This window comes from Alligator mississippiensis, chromosome 6 (genome assembly GCF_030867095.1).
Source record: "Alligator mississippiensis isolate rAllMis1 chromosome 6, rAllMis1, whole genome shotgun sequence".
Classification (NCBI taxonomy): Eukaryota; Metazoa; Chordata; order Crocodylia; family Alligatoridae; genus Alligator; species Alligator mississippiensis.
This window is the reverse complement of record NC_081829.1, coordinates 17,680,550-17,697,906: the sequence shown is the minus strand read 5'-3', so window position 1 is coordinate 17,697,906 and position 17,357 is coordinate 17,680,550. Positions and strand designations below refer to the sequence as shown.

At 44.4% G+C, this 17,357-nt stretch overlaps 1 protein-coding gene across 1 annotated transcript in view; it reads left to right on the top strand.

Annotated features, from left to right (window-relative positions):
- Window positions 1–17,357, top strand: part of PIK3AP1 (phosphoinositide-3-kinase adaptor protein 1) — an 85,717-nt gene that overhangs the window by 54,503 nt on the left and 13,857 nt on the right. Inside the window, exons 8-12 of the mRNA XM_059729669.1 lie at window positions 1,390–1,579; window positions 6,503–6,598; window positions 11,766–11,948; window positions 12,805–12,867; window positions 17,049–17,254. Coding sequence (XP_059585652.1) covers window positions 1,390–1,579; window positions 6,503–6,598; window positions 11,766–11,948; window positions 12,805–12,867; window positions 17,049–17,254 — 738 coding nt within the window. The remainder of the gene's footprint in view (window positions 1–1,389; window positions 1,580–6,502; window positions 6,599–11,765; window positions 11,949–12,804; window positions 12,868–17,048; window positions 17,255–17,357) is intronic.

Genomic DNA, 17,357 nt, shown 5'->3' with positions numbered 1-17,357 from the left:
AAAAACTAATTTATACATTACAGTGCTTACTTCCCTGCAGAGGGGCAAGGCAGCAAGGGTGGGGATTGGCCAGGCAGGGATAAGGCTCGACCTGGACTTAACTGATTTTCTCTTCATGCCTCACTTATCTCTTCACACCTTGTGGCACTCTTCAAAGGATCGTGTGGCACCCCAGGGCACCACAGCACCCTCGTTGAGAGTCATTGCTCTAGATGGACTGATCCTCTATAAATTTGTCCAATTGCTTTTTGAAACCAATTATATTATAGGCTTCCACAACTTCCTGTAGCAACACATTCTGAATTTTAATTAAGTGATGTTGCATTAAGAAAAGGGGAAAAAAGAAAAGAAAAGGGCTTCCCTTTGTTTATTTTAATCCTGCTACTTGATTTACTATATCAAGTGCCCCCTACTTCTTGAGTTACGTAACATGGAAAATAATAGTTCTCTGTTCACTTTTTCCAGACCACTCATACTTTCATAGACCTCTGACATCTACACCAGTTAGCCATCTCTTTTCCAATCCCAACCTTTCCAGTATGGAAACTGTAAATTCTTTCCTGGTATGGAAACTGTTCCAGAGCCTTGATCATCTTTGTTGACCTTCTTTGCTACCTTTTCTAGCTTCTCTATATCCTTTTTGATATGGGGTGACCCACATGGTACACAGTATTCAGGATGTGGGCGAACTATGGATTTTTGTTTCCATGTTGCCTCCTCCCTTAGGTGTGGGTTAATATTTGGAAGTTTCTCTCCACAACGAATGGGACAGAGACCCTCCAGAGGGCAGCACTAGTTTCTACAGTGAGAGAACCTGCTGCTGCAGGTTTTGTAGGCTCAAAGCACAGTTCAGCTAGTGCATACAGCAAACTGATATCCCTGGAAATTTTAAACTTCTGCTCATTCACAGCGTGGGCAAGTGCAGGGCATATTCTCTCACAAAGAAAGATTGTGGTCCATTGGTAGAGCTGTTGAGTCTGCATGAACTCATTCAAACCTCAGGCAGTTTCCCCCATTCAAACCTCCGTCAGTTTCCCAAGACTGCTAGAAGGTGCGGGGCCCCCAGTACTAGGAACTGGACTGAATCTCAATTTATTTTACCATCCAGTGACTCTGTCATGATCTATGTAGCCTCTTTGATTCACCCCTGACTTGGGGTTGCGTGGTATTTTGTTAAGAACCACCCTTGGGTCAATGGTTTTAGATCAGTCTGATAACTCTGGTCACTGGGTGGACCCTGTGATGTTAAGTATCTTGTACTTGAACACATGTAAAAAAAAGATCAGAACAGGATAACAGGGCCCCACCTCACCATGGAAGCACAGCTTTGTTTCCTAAAACCTCTGCTTGAAGTAAATTTATGCATTTTTCTTGTGCTCCTTCCTCCAGGAAACAGCAGATATGCTGAAGAGTCACATTAAGGAGGAACTGATGCAAGTTGAAGCAGATGAGTCTGTTTATGAGTCCATGGCCCACCTCTCCACTGACCTGTTGATGAAATGTTCCCTAAATCCTGGCTGTGATGATGAGCTGTATGAATCCATGGCTAACTTAGTGTCTGGTGCCACAGAAGATCTTTGTACGTATAATCTTTATTATTAATCGAGTCTGCTCTGACGTGCTGTAATTACAGTGTGTTGGAGGTGCCTCCTGGTTTGTGTACAGGCACCCCAAAATGTTAAAAGGTACCATCTGTTCTTCACCTGAGTTTGTAAGCCCCTGTTTATAAAGTCTTATTTAGTTGCTGTGGAGATGGTTTTTTTTCTGGAAAACCAAGATTATTCTGAGTTCAGGTGAGAATAAGCAGCAGGGCCAGTCAAACTCTTCAAGAACAAAGCTCCTGTTGTGCCTAGTAATTAAGTGTGTTGGTAGGAGGAGGACTGTGGATAATGCAGACTATTGTGAAAGTTTTCTGCACAGAACTTGTTTTTGGATGTTTTGGATTCTCCTTTTGGGAGTCAGTGGATCTCTGCATAAAGTCTGAATGTGGTCCAGGCAAAAAATATTGGTGCTTAAGATCACCAAGCTAAGCTTCTCTTTCCTCTGTATTTGAAATGTTTAAACTCCACAAAAGCCCAAACAAAATTGACTTATCCTTTTGTTGTGTTTAATTTATTTATTAGCTTTATATGCTGTGCTTCCCAAAAGAGGCTCAGGGCAGCAGTTACAACAGGGAATTACCATGTGCTGAGCAGTGGTGGCACAGTGCCAACTACTGTGCCACTGGTGGTAGCAGTGCCTCACTCCCCCAACGAAAGGCAGAACCTGGGGCTACAGTCCCAGGCTCCCCCTAACCCCATCTCCACACTACTGCTGGGTGGCTTACAATAAAATAGATAAAATAAATACAGAACAAATAAATAGACATGGAAAATAGAAACAGTAGATACAATAAAAAGTAGATAATGACAGCACAAAATATTAAAATAAAATAATATGTAATAGAAGACCCTCCCCAGACATTGACCTAAAACTTAACCACACCTGCTGAAGGCCTGCCCAAAACAAACTGAATAGACCAGGGGTGCTCAGCTTCCAACCTGTGGCGCTGTGTCATTTGGCCCATGTGGCTCCCCACAGATCCAGAAATTTGGCATTGGGAGAGCGGTGGCATCACTCCCCTGTTGCCAAATCTCCAGATCCATGGGGAGCCCCAAGCCTGGCACACTGGATCTGATGCCTGACCCAAGTGTGCAGGGCCAGGGAGAAGCAGTGCTGGGCCCCAGAGCCCAATACTGGCAGGAGGGGGCAGTGCTGGGCCCCAGGGTCCAGTCTGGCCTATGTACCAGCCCCATGCCACTAATTTGGCCTGTGGGGCCAAAAGATTGAGCACCACTGGAACAGACCAAACTGAGTTCCTTGTAAATTACTATTTACAAGTCTTTAGAATTAAACTGTAAAATGTAGCTTCATTCTGAAAAGTGACTTTCAGTGGCAACACAGGGTTCCCCATTTTTGGGGGCTTGACAAGAAAATAGACTGAGTCAAGCAGCATACCTTGAACCTTATTACTAAGGAAGGCCTTCTTAGTCAAGCCTGATAACTTCACTGAGTTTGCAGAAGCTTGTAAGATGAGAAGTTATTGTTTTTGATGCATGAAAGAACTACATCCAGTTTTTACTCTCTGGTTGGCTTGCAGGGCTAACAAGAGCTAAAAAAATTAAAAATCCCAAACCATTCAGCCACTAAAATGAGCATCTGACTCTGACTTTGCACAAGGAGCCTAGTGGAGTGGTGAGGTGCCATTTTTAAGACTTCACAAAATAGAGCTGCTGTGCCATGGCAAGAAGGTTTGGCACCCGAGAAAAAACCCGCAGCGGCAACCTGCCCTCTCCCCATACACTGATCTGAGGCGGCACACATCCCCCCATGCTTGCCTGGGAGTGCACACAGCAGTGGGAGCCACCATCCCTCCATCCCCACGCCTTCCCCAAATGAAGTGCTCATGGCTTCGTCTCATGCCCTGCCCCGGCTGGGCAGCATGTGTTGGCACCCTTTCGCTTCAGCACCTGGGATGGTTGCCCGCTTGCCCCCCCCAACCATCCCCTTGCTACAGCACTGTAGAGCTGTTTTTAATATGGAGGGTCTGTCCATAGAATTTGGTGTAACCATAGACCAGTTAGGGACAAAGTGGTTCCTCCTTTTTCCACAGAGCTGTGCTTTTGTTTGTTTTGGGTTTTTTTCTATACAAAGCGATGGTAAAAGGAACATAACTTCAAAGTCCAGCTACAGGAACTGAGGAAACCCAAGCTTTTAATTTTAGAGATTTAAATCTTTAATCTATAAAATCTGCAATTGTAGAGACACTCTTGGAAGAGAACCTATTAAACTTGTGTGCTATGGAGTTCAGAGAAATGTTAAGGATCCCCCAAATTCTCATTAAGCACGAGTCCTGTACACTCTTCCTTTTGCTATGTCTCATGGTACAAGCTGTGTAATTAGCAGCTTCCCATTCTACTCCAGCTTTTCTGAGGCAAAAATTTCTATACTATTTATTGGTTTTGAGGTACTGCAAGAAACTGCAGCCTCCTTGTTTCCCTCAAGTGAACTGAGAGAATTGTGCACAAAATGTAGCTGCTCTAAAATTCTGTGATCATGCCAGAACAATGAAGCCTGTGTCTTAAAGAATGAAGAATTGACCTATGAATACAATTGGCTTTGTACACACTTGGTAAAACCTGACAGAAAGTGTCTCCTATTTATTAGTGGAAAAGGGGGTTTCATAAAAGGTAGGTACAGACACAAACTGAAACAAGTGCTTGTTTATTGTTGCTGTCTTTAAAAGCCAGTAAGCAGTGACTCATTTCTAGCAGGTTTAGTTCTCTGATACCTTAATGAGCAGCTGTTAAGATTTCTAAAGTCACTAGTTTCTGGAGCATGAGGATGGGGAAACTGAAAGCTAATTTTTCAGACTCGTCCAGCCTTGTGCACTGTAAGACCTGAGGTCCCAGCATCAATTCACCTCTCCCCCTGGCTTAACAGGCCAAGGCCCTTCATCCAAATTCCTATGCTAGCCTCAAGCACACCAAGACCCCCTGCAAAGCTGTTGGTTGTGCCACCTGGCTATAGGGTTCAGATTCTGTGTGATCCTTCTCCCCCAGATCTCTGGCTCCAAGTCATATTCTCAAGTCATGCAACAAGAGGAATAGTTTTTGTAACTAGCAACATTCAAGGTATCTGCTTGATTTTGTGCTTGATCATCATGCAAAACAAAGATATCTGGGGTATAAGGATGTGGCAGTTGTCTCTCCCAAGGTTCTTCTTCCATTAGGCATTTTTTTTTCCATTTACTCACTGTATGTTATTCATTAGGACATGTCAGTACGCTCTATATCTATTTCACTAGATTATATCACTCATCTAATGTTGGTTTTATGCTCACTCATGTGCCATCCTCTGGTGAAGACGGGCATGGGGAACAATGCTCCAAGATGCTTTCCCACCCCCTTACAAGGTTATTGGTCTTCTATTTTTTCAGCATAGAGAGGTAGTTAGCTGTATTAGTCTGAAGTCAGGCAGAAGGCAGGGTAGACTTTCACTTTCTATAAATAAATGTAGTTAGTCTATTAGGTGCAAATATGTCTTACCATCTTCATTCAGCTTTGCCTGTCTGGGGTTGACAGACTTTATTACACTTATATTTGACTGTCTGCTTGCATGCAAGTTTCCAGCATAATTCTCAGCGAGATACGATGCTTGGGTTTGTTTGCTTTTGATTTTGTTCTTTCATAGCAAAATTTAACATGGCTTTGGATTGGAAAAAGAAAAAAATGGACCCCATACAAAAACATGCCATAGTCATGCCATTAGTCATGTTTTAAAACTAAGTAGGGTTGGTTAACAATTCATTAATGTCCCTTAAAGCATACCTGATGTTTACACTGGCAATAATTACTAATAATGATATAAAACAATGACCACTTGATACATGATTTTACTTTGCTTGAAGTAGATGAATAGTTTTTTGGCTATTTAGATTGGTTTTGCTCAGAAAAGTAGCAGCTACATGATCTAAAGCTTTGACTTCATGGCTTCCTGTTCCTGTAATGGTGTATTAGTTCTACAGAACATGGACAAAGAGGAACATGGTGCTATCTATCTTTTTCTATTCAGAAAATAAAATGAACTTTGTATTCCCTCCACTCCCCTATTCCATCCACTTCTGAATCCAAAAACCAGCAGGTTAGTTAGACTGTAGTTGTCCATGGCTCATTCATATAGGTTGCAAATACCATTTTATTAACATTATTAATTATTTGGATGCAAAATGAAAACTCACTATACAAATAGGCACTCTACAGCTGATAGTTTAGGATACTCAGTCTTGGGCTATGTGGGCTTGGGCTTTGTGGCTGAGAGCTAGCAGTCTAACCACAACTGCACAAAGCTCATTGAGGGCTTCAAAACATGCTTGAGAAATTGAGTAAACATTCAGGTGATTAATCTGTATCAGCTCAAGTGTGTCTGTGTGAGTTGCAGTCACTTCATTGACTCTTGTAGACACTCTTATAGACAGTAACTACCAGTAATTCTCAACATGCATTTGGTGCCCTCACTAAATGATGTTAATCATGTGTGCTGTTATATCTTCCTGAGCTGTGCATTGGAAGCATCTGGAGACTGGAAGAATGAAATCTTCCACAATGGCGTATCATTTTTGGTTACATGAAATCCAAACCATCAGAACAGAAGCTTCTTCAAAAATGAGACTTGTCATAACGAAAGCACTTGTATTAAGCTGGCTACAATGAAGTATATTCCTTTTTATTTTGGTGTAGGTATATAATTCTCATTGGTCTCAATGGGATTTAGCACACAAACAATGGTAGGGTTGTAAATTGTTCATCTTTCTTTTTGTTTCTTATCATGAAATCAAGTAGCTAGCTGGTGGGTGGTCTCAGGGACAGTATTTTAGAAATGTCATCTGATTGTATTGGGTTTCTACATGGAAAACACTGTTTGAAGACAGTCATTCAATTGCTGTTCACAATTGTTCTTCCAGATGTTGAGATGCTCCAATCAAAATCAGACACCCCAATCACTAGAGATGAGATTTCTGTGAGAACCAAAGACTCTATGCTGCGCAAATTTTTAGAAGGTGAGAACTGTAGGCTTGCAAGTGCATGTGAGGGGTGGTGGGGGTTGCTCTGAATGAGGAGGAGCCTTTTCGTTAGTATTAAACCATTCAGGTGCGAGCAACTTGAAATATCTTCCTGATGTGGAAAGCTAGAAGCAGACTGGTACAACTTAAAATGGTAACAACGTCTAGTAAAATGCTCAAGGTATCAGACCTGCTTGGGACACAGTACAGTGCATTGAGAACTGGGAGTTTCTGCTGGCGGTGTTGTATTGTTGAATAGTTATACCAGTGTAGATTGAAGAGACATGGCCTTTGTCTCTCTAATTCACTATCTAACTTCCTAGATTGGTCAAAGGCCCCTCTCCTGGGCAAGGCCAACCAAACACCAGAGAGAGGAGGAGCCAAATGCTGATTTTTCAGAAATGAAAGCTGTCCTTTAAACCCTAATTTGTTGTACCAACCCAAAGTGTTCAGGGAGGAAGACCTATTTAAGATATGGGGGGGGAGGTTGCTTGTTGGGGTCAGTGACTTTGCAGTATGCTGCAGTCACTTTCAAGCTTTTTTGTTATAACCACGAGGGCTAGAAATTTCCCTTTATTGCATTTCAGAACAGAGGTTCTCAATTGCCCAACTTCAGGATTCTTAACTAACACTAAATAAGGTGATATTTGTGCTAAAATGGCAAGTTGGCCATTCAGCCTCTAAAACAGCTTATCCACTTGTGCTGAGTTCTGGATGTCCAGTATCTTCCCTTGTGTAAAACATGACTTTCTGACTCAAAGTGGATTGTTGATTAAATTAGTGGAGTGTCAAATTCATCTTTGTAAAGGGGAGGCCGTCTTGGACTTTTTGTATGGAGAGCCACAGCATCTCTCTGCAAAATGGGACTCCAGGGGTGCTTTTGTAAGAAAACATCCTCCACTGAAAGAGGAGGAATAAAACTACATGAGATTTGGAACCATCTTAATCTGTATAGGTACATTCATTTGTGGTCCGCATCTGTTAACTGAATTTGATGTCAGCTACTATGTGTTGTGACCATTCTATACCATTGGCCTCCAGTTGTGATGGGCAAGGGAACATTTTCTAGACAACTTGACCCCGGTTACATTGCAAGTAGGGGAAAGAATTGTGAAGCCATTGTATTTGCCAAATTTGTTCCCTGAACAATACCTGGTATTTGAGACCAGATCTGTGCAAATAAAACTTCCGCTGTGGCAGCAGTGGACCCATTTCATACTGGCAAAATGCTTTTTCCTTTGTCACTTGTAGCTTATTTTCCTTGTTGAACCTGTTATACATTAAACACAAAACTGTGTTGGAAGCTTTTGTCAACAAATCTGTGCTTGCCAGACTCTGAAGCAGTGATTCTCAACTAGGGTGTTGTGGCACCCTGGGGTGCCTTGAGATCCTTCTAAGGATGCTGCACCATGCTAGGCAATGTTAGCAGTGTTGGGTGTGCAAACGTGACCCAAAAGATAAAACCCAGAGATTTAAAATAGGAATTCATAATATTAAAAATGTTGTGAGCCAGTGTCTTTCAAATTTCTTTTCAACAGAAGAATTGCTCTAGTATTTTTCTGTAGTCAAAAAGTGAAAGAAAACTAAGAGCTGGTGATTTCTAAAGGTGTCTAAAGTCTAAAAGAGTTGGGAACCACTGCTCTGAAGCGTGTGCCCGCCCTGGGTATTGTTCTGGGAAATCCTGTTGCCTGCTGCCACCTGCCTGTGCTGCTGTGAGCCTGCAGGGTGGAACATGGGTCTAATAGAAGAATTGGCTATTAAGTGAAGCCAAGAAAATTAAACAAAGATGTCTTGGCCAGGAACTTAATGTGGCACTTGGGGCGCTTGTACACATGATGCTATTAACATGTACATGTGATGAAAATGTCACTGTGTGGCTTAATGGTGTCATGGTGTACATGTGCAAGACTTTGCGGGGTTTTAAATGATTTTGCATTGTTGCAAACTAAACTACATCCAGATGTAGTTTAGTTTGCAGTGTTGCAAATTGCAATGATGCAGCTGTCAGCTCACCCCTTAGTTGCAGGAGAGGCGGGCAGGCTCCACAGAAAAAAAAGGATCAGGCCCCTCAACACTTCTGCCTTCAGCAGGTGCCTGCTAGAGGCAGAAGCAGTGATGGGCCTGATCCTTTTTTTTCCTTATGGAGCCTGCTTCCCTCTCCCATGGCTGGGGGGCAAGCTGATGGAGGGCCAAGTGGCCCTGGAGCTGCAGGGGCCCCCAGTCCTTTCCTCCACAGTGGCAGTGCCCCCTGGGGCCACCTGGGCAGGTTGCTAGCAGACCAGGTGCTACCCCAGGTCAGGGTTGGGGAAGAGCTGGATCCAGCCGGGTGCCGCCTCCAAGCTGGGGCAACACCTGGCCCACTAGCAGCCCAACCAGGCAGCCCCACAGGGCACCACCATTGTGGAGGGAAGGACCGGAGTCCCCCCAGCTTAGGGGCCAGGGGCCACTTGGCCTGCTGGTAGCTCGGCCCCCAGCAGCAAGACTCAGTCAGTTCTGTTGGAAAAAAGGATTGGACCCCTTGCTGCTTCTCCCTTCAGCAGGTGCCTGTTAAAAGCAGAAGCAGTAAGAAGCCTGATCTTTTTTTTTGCGGAGCCTACATGCAGCCCGGGAGGGGGGGAATTGCCAGTGGACCGAGTGGCCCCTGAGCTGTGGGGTCCCTGGTCCTTCCTTCTGAGGTGGCAGTATTTCCCAGGGCCACCCAAGTAGGCTGCTAGTAGGCTGGGTGCTGCCCAGCTCAGAGGCAGCACCCGGTCTGATCCAACTCTTCCCTGACCCCCAGCTGGGGCAGTACCCGGCCTGTTAGCAGCCCACCTGGATGGCCCTGGGGGGTGCCACTACCATGGAGGGAGGAACCAGGGTCCCCTCCAGCTCAGGGGCAGCTCAGCCCGCTGGCAGCTCACCCCCTGGCAGTGGGCAGGCTCTGACCAAAAAAAAAAGAAAAAAAAAAAAAGAAAAGGCTCAGGCCCCTCATCGTAATGTGACAGAAAAATTGAAACAATTTAATCCTCAGTTTTATTCTATGCCCCACTATTTCAATTTAGGGGGTGTAGAATAAAACCTTGGGTATTAAACTCCCATCACGTGTAAAAGTGCCCTTGGATTTCATACTAATGTGATGGAGGAGAAAAAAATCCAGTTGGGAGATGTAATTGGCACTGGTCTTAGACACCCAACCAGCATCTGATATCCAGCTGTAGTGCCCTGCTGGCTCCCAAGCCTGATCTGATCTCTTTTCCAAAGCTGCTGCTTTTGCATTTTCAGACTACACTCAGTCCCCAGCTCCCCACTTACCCTCAGACATGATAAGAGTCCCCATCCAACACTTCTCTGACTCTTCAGATTCCTGCAAGATCCTGTTTCAGTTCCCTGTGAGGGATCCATCTGGTGCAAGAATGGGACTGAAACTGTGACGTTTAATTTCCTACCCTGTGTGGCCCCTGCTAGTGCTGTCACTCTGTGCTGGTGGCATAACAAGCTGAGTGGGCATCTGGGGCAAACCCTGCAGGTGGGGAAGCAGGGGGGACACAGTTCTGGGGAGGTGAGCAGGGGGCAGGGGAGGCCCATGGATTCTGAGGAGGGGGAGGAATGTGGTTTGAGGGCAGGGAGTGAGGGGGCAGGAACTGCTAAACAGTCCCAGCTCAACTGTAGCTGTCCTACATGTTCTGCCTGGCCCAGCTGTTGCTCTTAAAGCAACAGCAGCCAGGAACTATTTCAGAGTTCCCAGCATGGTAGTGCTGCCAGGACACGGACTCTGTAGGGGTTGGGAACAATTCCAGTGTCCTCTTAATTTGGCTTCTGGGGAGGGTGCCCCTCTCGCCCACTCCTAGTTATGCTGCTGCTCTGTGGATCCCACTGTCCTTGCCAGCCTTACAGATTCACATGCATCACTGAAGGGAGGAATGCTTCAGTGTTTAAAGCATGGGCTTAGGACTGATTCAGTTCCCTGCCATTCAGTAAACTCTGAGTAGCCTTGGGCAAATCACTTAGCTAGCCTGCCTCAGTCACAGGAGAATTGTGAGGATGGAGGCAGTAGGGACTGCAAAACACTCTGTGACTATGGTAATAGGGGCCAAATTCATATAAAAGCATGGCCTTTTATATTAAGTTTCAAGGGGACTTGGTTCAGTTTCTTTGCCAAGATATCAGCATTCCAGTTTGTTAACCACCTGCCTATGGCCAGACGGGACTGATTGCATGAGATCTGGGAAACTAGAAGCTGGGAAGCTAGAAGATTCCCAGCTTCCTGCTGGGAAGACAGGAATAGGTTCCATTTTCGGTGTTCCCTTTGTCTCTTCTGCTCTTTTCCTGTGGCATACTTTAAGTTCCTTATCAGGCTCATTGTAGCTGTCATGCACAAGGAGCTAGTATGTAGGTTCTTGGGGGCCTTTTGGGGTAAATTGTAGCCTTCACTTGCAAGACGGGGTGGATGGGGGCATGGCAGGTAGCAGCGGCGCTGAGAGGGGGGACTACAGGGGAGCTATGGCAAATTTTGGTGTGCTGCTGCCCCCTTCCATAGCCCCCTCTCCAAATGCTGCCAGTGCCTTGCCTCACCTGCCCTGAGCACAGCCCACCCTTGCCCTGAACACAAATCTGGGGGGCACATGTCCCTATGCCTCCCCTGGGGGTGCACACAGTGGCCGGGAGCTGCCCCTCCCCACACTCCCAAATAGGGTGGCCATCATAGAGGACAGTCCGGTTGTCCTCTATTGATATGATACTGGACACCTTTATGTCCTCTATTTTTCTCTTCAAGAGAAAAGTAGAGGACATAAAGGCATCGGGTTTCGTATCAATAGAGGACAGAGTAGTAGAAAACTGGAATGTCCCTTTACGATGGCCACTCTATCCCTGGATGAGCCATCCATGGCTCTGCCCCACAGCCTGCCCAGCCCTGGCTGGGCAATACCTCCTTCTGCCTCTAACCCAGCCCCACTGCCTCCCTTACTGTGGGGGCCTTGATCTGCCCCTCCCATGCCCCTTCCCTCCCCCATGCCCTTTTCCCCCCTCAGACTTACTGGCTGGATGTTGCTCTCCAAGCTGCCGGGCTACATATTGGCAATTGGATCGGTATTGGCTGATATGGCTAGTTAATAATTGGTCATTAGTATTGGCCAAAAAAATCTTTATCCCTGAACCCCTAGCACTGACTCTTGTTGCCTTTCAGGCAGTAGCGTAGATATGCCAGATTCAGAAGAAAATTCTTACCTGCAGTGCAGTGGGGAAGATCTTTACTACACTATAGCACAGGATGACTTTCCTTCAGAGGTGGCTAACAGGCCTCCAGTTCCTGTTCCAAGGCCGGATGCCAGCTCCCCACCACCAGACAAAGAGCTGTACATTTCCAAAGGTGAGTCCTGTACCAGAACAACTTGTAGTCAGAGCTACAGAATACAGCTTCATCGCACATGTATGGTAGATGGGGAATAGAGATGTACTCCAGATGCTAAATGCTGATCAGAATCCACATCTGGTTTCCCAAATCCCCAGAGTTTGGATTGTTCAGTTCTGGGGTCCTGGTTCAACTTGCAAGAGGTAACACCCCATTTTGAGATCCAGTTCTTGATCTGAGTTTCACTCTTTTGCCTACACTAGGTATATCCCAGAGTTGCAAGGCAGCTATTAGGCCAGTGGGCAAACTGAGACATAGAAACTGTGACAGTGTGATACAGAATGGAAAGAGCTGTGGAGACAACTTGGGAGTCCTGACTCCAAGCTACTACTCTAAATCACACTCACTTTCATCAAAATTATTAAATACCTCTGGAACCACAAGATAAAATATAGAAAAGCCATCCTTATTTGCTGTGGTTTTTCATATGATCTGGTAGATTTCAATTAAATTAAATGGAATTGTCAGGTCAAGTATTTTAAAGGCAGATTTGGAAATCCCGGACATAATATTTCAAGTGCATTCTAGAAATATTATAGTAAAGCATAGGAAAGTCACTTAGGATGACCCCCAACAGCAGAGTGACACTAAAACACCTGTGGAAAAACATATGCAGACCTTGCTTAGGGCTGGATGGGTTGAATCAACTGATGTTCCAGGGAAGGAAGTTCTCATACTGTCCCTGTCCCATTTTCTTTCACAATCGTCAGTGGGGTTGCATGGGTTGTAAGGTAGTGCAGAATTGGCTTCATTTCTCATTCTTTCTCTCCTGCCTGATATGCAATCTAGTATCTAAAGAATATGTGTCTTACAGTTTTTGCACAAAAAGCCCGAAGACCTGAGAATCTTTATATCTCTTCAGAGAGGGTTAAGAAAGGTAAGTCTGGTGTCTGCACCTTGAAAAAAAACGACTGACTTAGATTCATGTGTGAAAGTTATATACTGGCTTACTTCCATTGCTGGAGTGGACATAGCCACCTGCAACCTCTCAGCTAATGCATTGTTGAGACACAAATGTGTGTCTAATTTAAACTTAATTCATAAAAAACACCCCTAACATATTTTAGATTCCACCAGCACTTGGATGACCCTTTACCTTTAAGTCTTTGAGCTGCTTTCAAAGAGTATCTGGAAAGATTCTAGTTCTGTGGCTGGGGGTGGGGAAAGATTTTTGATTCATGGATTTTGGGAGATGGGTGATTTACTATGGGGGTGACAGGCTTGCTCCTACGTGTTGATTAAAAGTCTTCAAGACTATCTGTTACGGGATGCATACCAGAGTCCGATGATGACATGCTTCTGCTTTCTGGGCTATACATCTCTTCTTCATTTTGCTTTTTTAGCTTTATGTGATCTAAAGCATTTGTAAGGGAGTATCTAAAAACCAACCCCATTGATTTCTTGGTAGCTAACAATCAGCTAAATTAGTTGCAAAGCGCTGTTAGTCCAGTCACTTGCTATAGCTGCTAGGAAATGTCAGCTGTAGGTCACTGTTACTGGTATAAAAAGTATAAAAAGAAAATAAAACAGCTTCCTGTATTGAAAAAACAAGTAGATGTACAGTCAGGGACAGGATATTCTATATATACAGCTGGTTTGTCTTTCTACCAGTCAGACTTAAGCTTATATAGAAAGCAAGACTTCTGTGGTTTTTTTTGTTAGGTTTATAATACTCATTCTAGGATGCTGTTAGGGCATTGTACCCAAAAACTTATGTAACCCTTGTGGTGGGCACTGTTTGGCAGCAACAAAGGCCAAGTTAAAATTTCTGGGTACTCAATAAGATTTTACTGTGGCTCAAGCCCCCACCCAGAAAATTGGGACCACTGAGTTTGGCTGGGGTCTTTCCCATAAACCAAACCTCCTCCTGGCAAGTAATGTAAACACAAAAGGACAGAATTATTACAGAAAACAAGGCTAAAGGAGAACAAAGGAAACACCAAATGCAGTTCAAACACTCTTAACTACAAGGTATAGTCTCTAGTTTGCACCCCTTTTGGGGAGACTCCACCCATGCCCAGGCAGTCTGAGACGTGGCGGCTTACCCAAAAGGTTAGTTCTGGGGGCCTGCACCCCTATACCTGCTACTCAGCAACAGGTTGGATGGGGGGGCTACACTGGAGAGTCTTATGAGCTGCTCCTTGGGGTTTGCTGCACCTCGGGGAGTTGGTAACGAGCGTAGGTCCTTCTGTGATGCAAGGGGCCCCTCACTGCTCCCTGGGAAGCTGTAGGGCACCGATCTCCACTTCCACACGGTGGCTTTGAGGGGGTTGTTGCGGCTTCAGTCAGCATACTGCACCCCCAAAATTCCTAGTCCCAATTCCACAGCTCTGCTGGGGCAAAATAGCTTCAAAAGAACTCTGCAGGCATATCAGCACTGTGGCTTGGACATACAACTGATCTCAGCTACACAGCTAGGCTGAGACAAAGGAGCTGCTAGCATGACAAACAGATCAGGCTCTAGTTGCCAACCCTCCCAGATTGGCCGAGGGTCTACTAGAATCGGCATCAATCTCCCAGTGACTATTGAAAGCAATCCAGGAGATTTTAAGAAAATAAATTAAATTAATGACATTGCATCATATTGGGGAAAAAATATCTCCCAGAATAGCTTCAGCCAGAGTTGGCAATCCTACCAGGCTTCAACCCTGACCCAAAACTGCCAGATTCTAATCCTGAAAGTTTGCTCCAGGGATTAATACCCCCATGGGATTATCCCACTCAAAACCCAGGAAAGAAAAGGGGAAACAAGAAAGAAGGAGAGAAGAGGAGTCCCAGACACTGAGACTCTCTCTCTTCGTTCATGTAGGCTCCTGGGACCCTCTCTGGGGTCTTCCTCCCAACTGCAGCTCTAACCAGCTCCCCTTTCTGTGTACCTGGTGTGATATCACTCTAGCTTTCCCAATTAGGGCTTCCATGCCCTTCTCTTAACCAGTTAATTTAAAAGATCACTGCCCAGTCTAGCCAATTAACCTAGGGGTCTGATCTGATCTCCCCTGCTGAGCATGTCTGAAATCAATCTTTCCTTTTCAGTACACAGCAGGGTGGGTGTACAAAAGCCACAGGTGTCAGAACACCCCAGGGGGCTTTTTTGACTACCTGCCAAGACAGCCCTGCTTCTTTTCAGATAACAAGCAGAGATGAGACAAGATGCAGAAAACATGAGTATGTACAGTAAAGCAGATGCATATTAAACATGATCATATTTAAAGTAGAACACACTTTGAAGTACAAAATTGCTTGTACCTTTTGTGTGTCTTACACATATATATTTAACCCAGTAAGTTCTGAACCATCCACAGGCCTCACTGACCTTAGAATGGGGTCATTAGCAGTAATATGCTGCTATTATCTCGTTGTTTTTCACTCATAGTTCTCATAATACTTCTTCATGAAGAAAAGCAATGGGGAAACAGAGGCAGAAAGAGAAGTACTTTAGCAGGCCTATGGCAGAGCTGGGAAGATACTCCAGACCTGAGTCCCAGTCCAGTGCTTTATCCACTAAAGCACTGTTGCCTTTGACCATTGCTTCAATACATCCAGTATGTTGAGATGAATGTTGGTTTAGTAACTTGAACACTGGATATCAATGGCACCTGACACCCACTCTGCTCTAACATTGGGCAAGACAGGTTTTCTCTCAGAACTTGTTTTTCCTGTGACATTTTGCATTTGTTTAAAATAAGCTACTAAGAATGGGAACCCTCATTATTATTACTATGTGCTTGCACACAAGTGCCCCAGGTTTTTTCTGGTACCCCTCAATTTTATTGTAACACAAACAGTTGCATATGTGGTCAGATCTAGGATTCTGAAAAACAGGATGTAGATGGTGTAGCACATCAACTCATAAATGCAGTGAACATTTCTGTCCAGTAAAAAAGAAACTAGAAGCTTTATTCATATGTTATGGGGGCTAGCACTATAGTATTTAGTTTAAGATCAAAGCAAAAACAAATATTGGAATGCGTACGAATTTGCTAATTTGCTAAATTATATATAAAGTTTTAAAAAATGCTAGGCAAAAATTAATCAAAATAGTCAAAAGATATTATATAATTAGTTCTTTAATCATTCCAGTTTAAATCCAGGTCTCTTATTCAGATTCATAAAGCAAAATCTAGCCTTCTTGAGCATCTTGACAGTACCTCTAGTACTTCACTGTCAGTCATTTCTACACCTGAGTTAATGTTACCAAACCTGAGTTAAAGTTTTTAGCTAGAGCTAAAACCAGGATGCAGGGCTGTGAAATAAAAGAGAGGCATTACCATGAACAGCTAAGAGATAGAAAAATTGCAGAAGAAAGACCATAGTGTGGACTGTCAAGACCACAGTCATTTACACTGGTGGCATGGAGAGGGATTAGCCAGAATTAGGGAGATGACCATAAATAATGAAGTCACTTGACTCCCTCAGTGCTGCCAGAATAGAAATATCACTGCCCCCCCAGGCAGTTGGTTTTAACATTTGGGTGGAGCAGGCATCAAAGGACACCCCTGCAACCTTCCTGCATCTGCCTCTGGTTGCATATCATAGAATGCATCTAAAATGGGTCACTTGGATTGCTGGAACCACACACTTTCCTGAGCTGTCTGTTCAGATTATCTGCTATACCTCTGCACTAACTTAATCGTGTTTTTACCTGTCCTGTGATAAAAGTCCTGGATACCTGGGAGGTCTCCGCTTGTATAATTAACATTATAGATGTAAATTGCACCAGCTCTCCTAAGTTAGCTGCTGCAGTAGGTGGAACAACAGCACCTTTCTAATAGGTGCTGGGGAGACCTGTAAGAGCCTATTTGCATTAAGCAAATGCCTGACCCAGAATGGTTGCAGACACATGATACCAACACTGGTATAAGCTGTTGTGTTTTTCTGCTATTTTTGTAGGAGTAACTTTACAGTGGAATCAAATGAATTAGGCCAGTGTAGGGCTGCTTGTCATGCATTGCCTCCTCGATAATGCTAATGTAAAACCAGATCCACAGGCATGTGTTGTGTATCCAGGCCAAAAACTGATTGCAGAAATTCAGTGACATTTTGACTTTCTCTTTTCAGAACCAGCCGTCAGGCCAGTCAGGGACGCATCTCAGTCAAGCATATATGATCCATTTGCTGGGATGAAAACCCCAGGTCAGCGGCAGTTAATCACTTTACAGGAACAAGTCAAGACGGGAATACTCAACGTGGATGAAGCTGTGCTCCATTTTAAGGAGTGGCAACTGAACCAGAAAAAGAGATCAGAATCATTCCGGTTCCAGCAGGTACATGCTTTTTTCTACCTGTTAGCTGTTTTCCAGTCCTGATCACTCAGTGACTTCACTGCTCAACTTAGCCACTTAGCTACGTTCCTCCAATCACCCAACA